Genomic DNA, 12,500 nt, shown 5'->3' with positions numbered 1-12,500 from the left:
ACTGTGGAAATGTGCTGCTGGCGCTGGCACGAGTACGGGCTGAAGCCTCATCGTACAGCTGAGATCTCCCGCACACGCCGGGTGAATTTCTCCTCTTAAGCTTTCAAACTAGATGGGGTGTTGCAACACGGCTGCTAAACACCTGTGAGATATGGAATCCCCCTGGAGAGCTCCCGGGGGGGGGGGGGTTTGGGAGGGTTGGGATACGTTCAACATAAGCCCCCGGTTCAAAGGCAGCACTAGCAGATCCCAGATGAGTTGTGCGAAGGTCAGAGGCTCGGCCCAGGTGAACACTCATTTCTCTCTGAATGTTATATCATCGTGTGAGTACTTTCCCTTGACAAGGTGATTTCCCTTGACCGTCTGTACACAAAACCCCCCCCAAAAAAATTCAGACCATGTGTCCCCCCTATCTTTCTCACCAGGCCTATGAGCGCCCTCTGTTGATGGTCCTCCTCCTGGAAGAGAGGCACCAGCTTCTTATCTGGAGGAGAGCAGGCAACAGTGAGAACACACACACACACACACACACATGAAAGAGACGTTTGAAGAAACCTTTGAAGCGGCATCTCGGCCATGAATGGGCGCCACAGGTAGCCTCGGATGAGCCACAGCGCGAACATCATTAAACAGGGAAGAGCCGAACCCACCGCCGCCCAAACACTGACTTGTTTATTTTGGAGAACATTAGCTTTTAATGGATTCTTTTTTTTTATTTTATTTTTTCTTTGGCGAGCTAAATCTAAAGTTTGGCTGTTTGGAGGCGGCAGTCCTGCTGCGATTATGATGTACGTGTGCGATTGTGCACCTCACAGGTTTGCTTCATGTACGTGGCAGCCGAAGATGAATTATCTCGCGCTCACGTGCGCAGAATCCCACTTTATTTTTTTTTTATTTTTTTTCCCCCTCCATCTTATTTTGAACCCCGGCGCGTGCTAGAACAGTAGGGTGGCCTTTGAAGTCCCACCACGAGTGCACGCTGGGCGGTCGAAAGTCTGCGCGGACCACAGATGCTATGCCTGTTAGCACTTTAAAGTTGTCTCCCATTTTACATTAGCACATCGTAAGACAAGCGGCTGATGTTCTGAGGTAGGAGTTCAGCTGGTTCCCACACAGGAGCTCCTCCACGTCCAAGGTAGAGTTGCCAACCGTCCCTTAAAATACAGAATTGTCCCGTGTTCGACGATGAAACGGTGCGTCCCATTTTAAATCGATACAGGACGGGGGTTCATCCCGTACTTCCGAGTTGTCTTAAATGCAATGATTTTTCTCACTGAGAAAATCCTTCAGCGGCCTTTTGATGTTCTTCTTTAAGCTGGATTGGAATGCCGCATAGCATCGACGCTAATATATTTAGCATCCGCCATTGTTTAGAAACTCGTAGCGCTTCTTGCTTTCGCTGCGACTTGACTTTTCTTGTGCCCCCGGCCTGTCTTCTTCTATCGGAAGGAAGCAACGCAAAGACGTTTGAAAAAGGGCTTCCGAAAAAACGCGTCTGTATTGGAGGGCGGCGAGACGGATGAGCGGACTTCCGGAGTTGCGGCGCGAGCTAACGACTTTAGCCGCTACCGGTCCGTGCACTGTGCGCTGCTCCTAAAGAATATCTTACGCGGCTGCTCTCTGTCATTCATAGCAGCCTTGGCCTTGGCGACGGCGTGGCCGTCCGTCTCGTGCCGACAGGAAACAAATGATCCCTGAATAAAAAAAAGCGCCTTCGAGATGAAGCGGCGCGGCGGCAACAACAGCGGGCCACCCCCTGTTTCCTTCAGAAGCTGCCGGGTTGATCCCCGGAATGTATAATAATCTCATCAACGGGCCACTGAATCCCTTGCGATCGTGAAAATCCCCGTTGGGTGTAATTTCTTTCTTTTCTTTCTTTTTTTTTTTTGCTTCTACTTTGAGCGGCCGACCCCGCGAGCCGTCGTCGCCATGGAGACGCGTGGCGGTAAACTCGAAACCCGCTCAACGTGTTGCGTGCCGGCGTCCTCTCATTAGCAGGTAGGGCGCCTCTCCTCTGCAGTGGCCGAGCTTTTTCTTTATCAGATAAACTCACTCGCCGCGACGGCGGCCATTCATCAGAGCTGCCGCGCCGGCTGGATGAAAGTATTTTCTAGTTGCCGAGAGCAACGTTATGGTTTTCTATTTCTCTCTCTCTCCATGTCTGACACGCTCTGCGAGAAGCAGTTGTAATATTTTTCTTACGGCGGGGGATCGCGGCCTCGTGCACAGAAACAGCCGAGACGGGTTCTGATGCCGTAGTTTGATGTTTTCAGTACAACTATACATAAACATCACAAGCTGGGGGGAGTCGGCTGTCTACATCCATCACCACCCCCCCGTCCCCCCCGAACCACCACCCACCGCAGAGCCGCCTGCTGTGCACATGACGCCGTGTTGTACGATAAGCCAGTAATAGTAGCCATCTGATGGCTATCGTGTGCGTGTTTTTGCCGTGTTGCCACGGTGAGAGCCCCTCCCCTTCCCCCCCCCCGGAAAAGGCCACGCGTGTAATTTACAGCCGCGCATTGAGGTTGAAGAACATGGATGAGAGATGGATGGGCCGTCGGCGGGCCTTGACGCTAAACAGCTGCGGCCAGGGAGCCGGAGAGACGGAGGAGGAAACGCAGAAATCCCCGCCTGTTATGTAACCGCTGCATTCTTCTGCGCTTTCGCCGTGTTGTTTTTACGTCTTTTTTTTTTTTTTTTTGAGACCTTTCTTCGCCCCTTTTGACTCATCTCCCTCCCTTTTTCTGCTTTTCTTTAACCCTCCCTGCGAGGACGGAGGACGAGGGTTCACGTTTTGGGGCGGGTTCTCGCAAAAACGCGCACGCCGCGTGGTTTCCATAATCCGTATGACGTCCCTGGCGTCCTGGGTGTCCACTGACCTCGTGGACGTATTATAAGGACCGGGTACCGTTCTTCCAGTATGCCAGAGAAGCTATTTTCTTAACAAGTGGCCACTCGAGGTACTGCAGCCAAAATCTAAAAAGCATTTTCCCATATTTCCCGTGAAGTATTTTTCTTAAATTCATCATGAATCCTATGACGGTTCACGATGAATCTTGATATAAACATGTATCTTGGGTCACGGCATGTCACATTTACGTGCTGTGTCTCGGTACGTTCTGATTGGCTGATTGATTTGTCACGTCAGTTACAGAGGCACGATGGAAGTGATCAAAAAAAAATGTGTCTGTTTGTGAGGTCTTACCGAGGCACCAGGTGTCCACCATAGACAGGACCCTGCGGGGGGGAAACGGGGAGAAAGGTGTGAAAACGTGTCCAGCTGCCATCATTGAAGAGCGAAATAATGAGATATGAACGATGGAGCTGATTTATGGAAGCAAAAAAAAAAAGTCGGGTTGGCTCAGCAAACTTTTAATTCCGAGCGGGGACTTTATCGGCCTATTGTCGAAGTAATCGGAACGGAAAGCTGGCAGCTGCGTTGGAGTCCTTATCTCGGGGACCTTTCAAATTAAAAGCACAACTTCTTGGCGAATTCACGCAAGTCACTGATGCATTAAATTGTAGATAGAAGCCAAGAATTACCCACTGACTTTAAAAACCCAAAACAAAACACTGTATTAGTAAGTGTGCAGTTTCGCGCTGAGAGTAAATAAAACACTTCAAACTTGAGGCTCGGGCGACGACATCCAGCGTGTTAAAATCGGAGAGGGCGACGACGACGACGACGACAACGACGACGACTCTGTTAATTGAAAATGAACATCTGCCTCCCGCCGTCGGGACCCGCATTTATATTCATATCAGCTCGCGAGGAGTTTGTAACGGCGTGATTGTGGAGGCTCGTGGCCACCTGGCGGAGCTCCGCACAGGCACTAAAGTGGGGAAAAAACAAAAACAAAAAGACAGAACTGTGGCACATTGCTGCGATTCATTCTTTCATTCCTCGGCACGTCGCCCTGCGGGGTTTCGCATGAAAAGACAAAGATGAGAAAAGACGGCCTGAGTGAAAATTGTTCCTTTAGAAGTTACGCATCATCCTGTGCCCCTGATGTTTGGCTAATTTTGCACATTCCTCCGCGCTTTTGATACACTAAGCTACCAAAAACATCTCAGTCGACTGATAGATAATTAACATTTCATACGTCCAATTTAAACCAGGGTTACCCAAATGCAAATTTTAAAGGGCCGCAAAGAAAATTTTTCATTGAGTCAAAAGTCCATTTTTTTTTAGGTGGGTCAGGCCACATGCACAGCCACCTCTAAAATATCATTAAATCCCGTTTGTTTTGAGGACAGACAGGGGTCACTGAGGTTGAGAACAAGGCGAAAAACAACCGAAATGTGAGTCTGAGATGCCAGATATTGAGATTTCAGACTGTTCAAATGATTTCTCAGCCATAATAATGGCAGCATTATCGCAGCATTTCCTTCCAGCAGTGCCCAGGTTCCCTTTATTGAAACGCCGCTGCCCTGCCTTCCCTCCTTCTGTTTCTAGAACTCTCTCTGAACTGGTGTCCTCTTCCTCAGACAGAAGACGGAAGCTCCGGTGAGAGGCAGACCTACTTTTTGGTGTTCTCCTCCATGTGGTCCGCCTGGCTCGAGGGTCTCTTCTCAGACCTCTGAAAGCAAGCGCAGTCATTAAGGGAGGGATGAAAGAAAGAGACGTGGGCGCGCTGACAGACACACACACACACACAAACACACACACATACAGACACACAGACACACAGGTAGCAGCGAGCATGTCGAACAGATAAATGAACGTGTCGATATCGAATTTGAAGGGTTTGATTGGCCTGTATTTCTCGGTTCAGACTGTCAGGGATCCAATAAGACAGTGACTGACAAAGACACACACACACACACACACACACACACACGCACACACACTCACAAGCTTGTCCCTCTCTCTCGGGATGTGCGACGTTCGGAATCTGGGGTTCGGGGCGGCGTTGAGGTATTTTGTCCTCTCTGCATTCCACTGCAGCTCCGTCCAGAAAGCCTGGGGACTTCTGGGCTGCACACACACACATGCACACACACAGACACATCACAAGGGCACCGCCACAAGCAAACTACCCGTCACTGTCAGCATGGATAGACACATGAAATCTTCTTTGGAAAAAAACGACAACAAAAAAACAAAGTCGTCTTCAAGGTCCAGTGTGTAAAATGTGGCTTGATTTATGATTTTTTTGTATTGGTCAAAGCTGAACATACTGCCCATAAATACATGAATACAAGCGTATACTGGCAGTACAGTTATTTAGAACGGTCCTCATATATACACAGCAAGGGTCTTTGCTCCAAGTTCGCCGCCATCTTGCGCCGCCACTGTCAGGCGGGCCTTCCTAAACATTTGACACACTGCACCTTTAAGTTGCGCGACAGCTGATTTGGATCCAGGACTGTGGAGCTCGAAGAAGCCGTTACCTTCCCCTTGAAGACGGACTGGATGTGCAGCTCGGTGGTGCACAGAACGCCGGGAACCTCCAGCAGGCACAGAGGCGTCTCCTGGAGGAAGGACAGCGGGGACACGTGTCCAAAGCGCACGTGTGTGTGTGTGTGTGTGTCTGTGTGTGTGTGTGTGTGTGTCTGTTTTCTATTTATTTACTGTTTGCGAGACTCTGTGTGTGTGTGTGTGTGTGTGTGTGTGTGGCACCTTCATGTTGAAGACAGAGGAGTAAGGCAAGAGTTTATCCAGGCCGAGGGACTTCTGGTAGCTTATTCTGTACAGAGACGCTGCACGGAGACAGAGAGGGGAACAGAAGGAGCGCTGAATTCTCATGCTGAAATATAGATGAGCGGCAGGAACGAGGCGCTTCCGACTGTTTACCACAAGATGCAACTCGGCTCGAGTGTCGGGAGGAACGAAAAAACTCGGTCGACAAAGAATTGTGAGTTTTGCTGAGGTGGAGACAACGATTTTCAAGATTGGTTGTTCAAAAAAAAAAAAAAAAGAAAAGACGCCGGTCTTGATGTTGGTGACGTGTTTTTCTTCCGAGGGGAGGGAAAGCTCTCCCATCATGATGTGATTTAATATCAAAGTCCTGCGAGAGGAAAATATGCAACTGATGGAGGAGGAGCGGCTGTGCTGAGTCGGCGGTTACGTAACCGAACCAAAGACAAATGGGTCTTTAAACGCAACATCACGAGTTGTTTGTTGGACAGATTTGCCTTTTTAAAAAAAAAAAAATTATTGCCTTTGTTCGTTTTCCATCCGCACAGGCGCCCCCGCCTGGAGGCCGACAGATGTGCAGCATGCAGTAGGAGCAGGTAAAGGTAGGCAAGTTTAAAGGACGATGTTTGAGATTTAGAAAGCTGTGGAACTTCACTGGAAATGTCAACAGTCCTTTGCCACGTTCTCAGCAACACAAGTATTTCACTTCTTTCAATTAGAAAGAATCGAAATGAAATGGCTGCTTTTCTCTATTCAGTGCTTCCTGTTTTATTCTGTTTAGTCCAATCATGGATGTATTAGAAGAACTGGATACCGGACCGGACGCCGATTTTTCCCAGTGGCCACTCGACTCACGACTGTGACCTGAAACACGATTCATAACAATTCTTTCTATTGTAGATTTTTCAGCTATGGTCTTTTAGTCGTTTAAAAAAATGATAAAGGCCAGGAAATCCCCAGAAAAGAGTTTATTCCCAGCGTGACGTCACAACGTCGACCGTGCGGCTGTGTCTCAGCTCGTTCTGATTGGCTGCGTCCTGACGTGTCTGTAAGTGACGTTCTCCAGAATCATTCTGATTGGTCAAATAGATCATGTGAGTTACAGAGGCATGATGGGAAGCGACACTACTGCACTCGGATTCTGTGGGCCTGAGTCCAACTCTTCTCTTCGTGTGCTTGTTTGATTGGCTGCCCTGCCCTCATGTGTTGCACCTGTGCCCCCCCCTCCCCCCTCCCACCTCTTGTTCTCTCAGCCCGTTGTTTTTTTCTTTGTGCTTTGTTTGTCCTCTTTGCATGGTGTTAAATCACATTTGTATTGTTTGTTTTTTTTGAACATGTGATCCCCACTGGCTGCTGTCCTCCTCTGCCGGCCGTCACCTGTTCTGCCTGGTAACAGCTTCACTTCCGTGACTTCTACACTGTCATATTACAAAATATCATGAAAACAAATTTTTCAATATTCAATTCTGCTTGAGAGCAAAAACAGCAGGTACGAAACGCCGGCGAGCCTCTTTGTGATGGCCCGTTCTGCACGCGCTCAGTCGAGTCACAAACTTAATGCAGTTATGTCAGCCGCAATAATATGCAAATGCATGCGGCAAGCTGCTCTCAGCAGCCTGCTGTCATCCGTAAATCTCCTCTCCTCTGCTGACACAAATAAATAAAAAAATAAATATTTGACGTCTTTTCCAGGAGGTGTGTTTCCGGAGACGTTGACGTCCGCGGCCCGCGCATCTCCGGCCCCAGCCCGTGTTTTTCTCACGCTGCTCCGTCTCCCTGCAGCCGCAGACGAACTATATAAATCCTCTAATCCCGACCCTTCAGATTGGCGCTGGCACCAGACTGCGGGGAGGAAACTAAGGAGACGGGCGGACTTGATGAAAAGGATCCAGCCCGAAGGAGATGCATAAGCAGTCCGGTAAGCGCATTTAAAGCCACAGAAGAAGTGAAAAGGAGAAGTGACACCCAGCAGACTCTCTCGTGCGTGCGTGCGTGCGTGCGTGTGAGTGTGTGTGTGTGTGTGTGTGTGTGTTACCAGCTCAAACTGACCCAGAATAAACTCCTGGATCTGATCGAAGGATGCCAGCGTGTTGACGTCATCGCACAGCCACTCGATAACCTGCAGTTGGGTGTTGATGGGGAAGCGTGTGTGTATGTGTGGGGTGGGGGGGTCACACAGAGAGAGACGAGGGGAAGGTGTCAGAGAAAAATCTGAAAACAAGGCCCCCCAAACCTCCTCAAAAAAAGGAAAGGGAGAAAACATGCGTTTACAATCTATATTTCATGAGGGAGAATAGCTCGCTGTGAAAACTGCTGACTGTAGTTTGGCACCGCAGCTGCTCAGGAACAGTTTGACATCTTGGAATTATTTAAAAGGTTTTTTTTCTTTTTTCTTTCTTAAGCCGGAGTCGCGATAGAGGATGTGACACTGTGAATGGACAGGAAGTGCTTCATAATTTACCGCGAATGGCCTCGGAGGTCTGCTGGGTCTGCGTCTAGTGCAACACTGTGGATGTGCTAAATAGAACAGCTGAGATCTTAATGAAGCGCCTCTTCAGAGTTGCTGACACTGACAGATTTTTCCCCTCGCGTGACGCAACCTCATCGGGGAGCTCAGGATGTTTACGTTACGCCGGCTTGAAAAATTAATGATGTTTCCGCGGCTATCCTCCTCCTACTCCTCCTCATCCTCCTCCTCCTCCTCCTCCCCCTCCTCCACCTTCTTCTTCTTCTTCTTCTTCTTCTTCTTCTTCTTCGTGCCTAAAGCTAAAACGCCGAGCGTCCTGTCTCGTCTCTGCTCTTGGAAGGGGCCAAAGTGAGAGGTCTTTGCAGGCAATCAGCTTCATTACGTCCAATTTGGCCGCGGCTCGCCACGCTAATGAAACCCGCGACTCCTTTAACCTCCTAAGAAACGATTCACAACGTCTCCTTTTAATCGCGCGTCTAATAGACTCTCAAGTCGCAGTCATCCGACTGCAGAATATCGCTTCCTCTATTTCGGCCCTCGGGTCAGTTTGCCGCTGACTCTCTTGAAAGTGAAGCATCGCGTGTCTTTTTCCGTTTTTACCGACTGACTCTGTTAGACTGCCGTAATTTACAATTTGAAGGCTTCGTCTTCCTCGAGGAGATGCAGCGACTTGTGGCGTGGAGGGGAAACCGCTTTCAAGGTTCAAGGTTTCATTATTAGTACCTTATGGTAAATTGGCTGTGCAGGCAGCAAAACTCGACGTTAACTTAAAGGGCACATAGGACAATCATTTAAATACAAAAAATATAAAAACACACACACGCACAGAAGTCAAGGCACCCAGAGCGCTTTTACATTGAACCCATTATTCTTTCACACTACATTCACACTGGTGGTGGTAAGCTACATGTGAAGCCACAGCTGCCCGTGCCACACTGCACCGAACGGCCCCTCCGGCCACCACCCAACATCCACTCACACTCATACGAGGCAATGTGGGTTAAGTGTCTTGCCCAGGGACACAACAACAGACTGGGATGGAGTGGGATTTAAACCGCCAACCTTTCGGTCATTGGACAACCCCCTCTACCTCCTGAGCTACAGTCGCCCCAATGGCTGAAGCGTTCTACAAGTGTCTGCTGGCACGGTTACCTTCAGCTCCAACTTGGGGTCGTTTCCCATGTAAACCAGCAGGCAGTGGAGCGCAGCCAGGCGCTGGGAGTCGGTCCAAGCGCTGGGACACCTTGGACGGACACAGCAGATTTTATTAGTTGTGGGGGAGGTGGAGGATTTTCCACGTGGAAAATCAAGGAGTGAATTCAAAGGACAAAGCGCAGGGCAGGAGATTTAACTCGAAGGCCAACACCCACACACACACACACTCACCGCGAGGGAGGGCCCGAGCGCAGCACCTGCAGCAGGTAGGCGGAGCTGAGCTCCGCGCCGTGGATCCTGCCGGTGTCCAAGTCCAGCAGGCTGCAGGCGGACTCGTCCTCCGAGTGCAGGACACTCAGGTTGGCGGAGCTGCACTGCAGGTCCAGGTCCACGTCAGAACCTGCGGGTTGTCGAGAGGGGGAAAGATTTGGAACCCAGGTCTAAAGAAAGCGTGCATGAAATGTCCAAAAGTGTCTGGTTTGGGTTGCAAACTTCCAGGTCAAGTGTGTAATATTTGGATAATTTGAAAAGAAACAGCGACATCGAGTGGTTACATTTTAGATTGCAGCACTCCCCCTCCCGATATTGCCTGTGAACTACGGTGGCCTGCGCACACAGACCTAGATACCTCGTCCACCTTCTCCTTTGTTTGTTTATTTGAGGACGTGAGTGTTCAGCCTAAATACGAAACACACTTTCAGGTGGGCTGGATTGTCCTCATCAGGCTTCCTTAGAAATATGGCGCTGCAAGATGGGAACTAACTGGGGGCATGTACATCCTTAAATATCAATAAGAACCATTCTATAGGTAGGAAAACCAAATTACTTTTAGTGTAAATATACACGTTTATTAGTATATTAAGTATATCATATGTTAGTATATTTAGTTTTTACCAATATGAAAATCGTAAATCCGACCAAATTTTACACACTGGACCTTTAACGTCTTCTATTTCTTTTCAAAAAACCTAGAAATCTTTACAGATACATTTCTTTACAACCTCCCTTTAAATTTCTGATAAAGGTGCGGGTCACCTGACCTGGGGTAGCCTGGGATAAACGTCAGCACCCGTGAAATCACATGCCCCCTAGTGATTGTGATTTCTACTTTTGCGTTTTTTTAGCACAAACTTTCTAAAATAAAATAAAAAAAAGTGGAGCAGAGCAGAAGAAACCAAAAAATAAATAAATAAATAACTTTTCTCATTTCTGGGGCGTTGGCTGTCGAGTGGAAAATGTCGTTGGAATGAAATTTGCATGTTATGAGACCTGAAAGGAAAAGAAAAATGGAGCGAATGGGTAGCACACACAGCTCTGACCCGGTTTGCACAGCAACAACAACAAAAAAGCCTCCTCTGCCCACCTGAAAGGAAGAGGGAGTGACAGAGCATCTCCTGCTGCCTGCTGTTGACACAATGGAGGAAGAAGCCCTGCAGATACACCAGGACGTAGTAACCTACATACAGAAATAACACACGGCTGCGAGTTAGGAGCGACGACAACAACGGACGAAAAGCCGGCTCTCTCCAACTGCTCGGTGCCGACGGTCGGATTAGGCACTGAGCTGTCGCGAGGTGTTGGAACGGTACCGCACCGATGGGGATGAAGAGCGGGTGGAGGCGCTGGCCCGTTTTGGGAGACGGCTCGCTGCCCAGAGACACTCTGAACGTCTTGCTGCAGTCTGCGGAGGGAAGTCGGGGCCAGTGAGCGTCAGGAAAAGTAAAAAATGTTGCAGTGCCGTCTTTGATCTTTGATGAATGAATGAATGAATACATTTATTTCGAGCACGTATAAAATATGTAAGATAAGATGAGAAAGAAGCAAGCAAAAACCTAACAAAACACCGCAGACAGTTCGAAAAAGGAGTAAGAAGAAGTAAAAAGCTTTTTTTTTAACTTCCTACCCATTTTTACCTATTCGTCAGTTTGTAGCAAAATATTGCCAAATATTGCTAAACAGATATCAATATAAATACATAATACATAAACACCCATATAAATATACAACATATATACACTACATAAATATCTATATAAACATAGAATTATAAAAATAAATATATTCTACATAATAACAAATATAAATATAACAATATTACATAATATAACATGATATAGTATATTATATATCTATATAATACTCAGATATCCATATGAATACATAATACATACTACATAACTATTCCCATAAATATATACCATATACTTAGTTAATTACAATATAACAATCAACACTATCCTATTTATAGATTTATCCCTCATCATCCTTAGTTATCACACTGACTCTTCCATGTACTTGATCACGCACCTTTGTGAACCAAAACCAGAGTGTACATCAGTTCCGGTTTGCCTTGCAGCGGCTGGCTGTAGCACACGCACATGCTTCCTGGGCAGGCGACAGGGAAATACTGGATCAGCTTTTATCTTCATGGCAGAATGTGGAATGAGAGGGATCGGGTTTCTGTAGATTTGGGAATCGTTTGCCCGGCACGACGGACAGAAAGCCCCTTGGGACACAAACTTTGGGGGCGATTGGGCAAACTCGGCTAATCTCTTTAGCATTAGCTAGGCTCGCAGTTACTTCCTGTCTTTCTTCTCTGCCTCCTTCTGCGGCATTTCCAGGCCAGCTAGCAGCGTTTGTTTTTCTTTGGCGAGAGCTCAGAAGTCGAGGGCGGCGATCCAGCTGTCGTGCCGGGGTTGAGGGAAATCACTGATTCTCAATCAAGTCATCAATCAAATCCTAAATCATCCATGTGTTTCACCAGAGGCCGATTAGTTTTTTTTTCTGATCATTTTTGGTTAATTGATGTCGGATCGTGACGCACGACTTACCTTCGGCTTTTTAGTTAGGGATTGTTTACAAAAAGGAATACAAAGCACAGAAAAATACAAAATTAGTCATCAGTGACGAGTGTGCGTCTGCGCGCGTGACTCCGCCGCGGTTGTCGGCGTTACCTATTCTGTTTGTGATCACTTGCATCCTGAGCGGCTCGTGCTCGGGCTTCTCCACGTGGTCGAACCCCAGATCTACAAACCTGTCGGGCCACAGCACAACACTTCCAATTAGTTAATGGGATTTTTTTTTTTCTTTCTTTTGCGAGGTGGAAACTTTGTGACCACCCACCACAGCGGAGGTGCGTTGGAACCCCCAGCAGGCCCCTGATTGCGGCGGCAACAATTTAATGCCGCAGCAGCTCGGTAAAACCTATTTTTGCATTCAGTCTGCCTCACC

General features: G+C 48.0%; 1 protein-coding gene across 2 annotated transcripts in view; it reads right to left on the bottom strand.

The window, feature by feature from the left end:
- gsap (gamma-secretase activating protein) overlaps positions 1-12,500 on the bottom strand; it is a 28,442-nt gene that overhangs the window by 10,765 nt on the left and 5,177 nt on the right. Inside the window, exons 11-24 of one of the 2 annotated variants that reach the window (XM_076030278.1) lie at position 12,500; positions 12,224-12,303; positions 11,577-11,654; positions 10,864-10,950; positions 10,633-10,725; positions 9,501-9,669; positions 9,267-9,357; positions 7,697-7,766; positions 5,630-5,709; positions 5,341-5,481; positions 4,862-4,984; positions 4,531-4,586; positions 3,212-3,243; positions 423-484 (exon numbers count right to left, since the gene is read on the bottom strand). The exon at position 12,500 is cut by the window's right edge and continues 46 nt beyond it. In XM_076030278.1, coding sequence (XP_075886393.1) covers positions 423-484; positions 3,212-3,243; positions 4,531-4,586; positions 4,862-4,984; positions 5,341-5,481; positions 5,630-5,709; positions 7,697-7,766; positions 9,267-9,357; positions 9,501-9,669; positions 10,633-10,725; positions 10,864-10,950; positions 11,577-11,654; positions 12,224-12,303; position 12,500 — 1,163 coding nt within the window. The remainder of the gene's footprint in view (positions 1-422; positions 485-3,211; positions 3,244-4,530; positions 4,587-4,861; positions 4,985-5,340; positions 5,482-5,629; positions 5,710-7,696; positions 7,767-9,266; positions 9,358-9,500; positions 9,670-10,632; positions 10,726-10,863; positions 10,951-11,576; positions 11,655-12,223; positions 12,304-12,499) is intronic. The other variant, XM_076030279.1, reaches the window with a different exon arrangement.

The sequence above is a fragment of the Nelusetta ayraudi genome, unplaced genomic scaffold, assembly GCF_046127955.1.
Source record: "Nelusetta ayraudi isolate G7.1 ecotype Tasmania unplaced genomic scaffold, CSIRO-AGI_Nayr_v1 ptg000027l, whole genome shotgun sequence".
NCBI classification, from domain to species: domain Eukaryota; kingdom Metazoa; phylum Chordata; class Actinopteri; order Tetraodontiformes; family Monacanthidae; genus Nelusetta; species Nelusetta ayraudi.
This window is presented reverse-complemented; position numbering and strand designations above follow the sequence as displayed.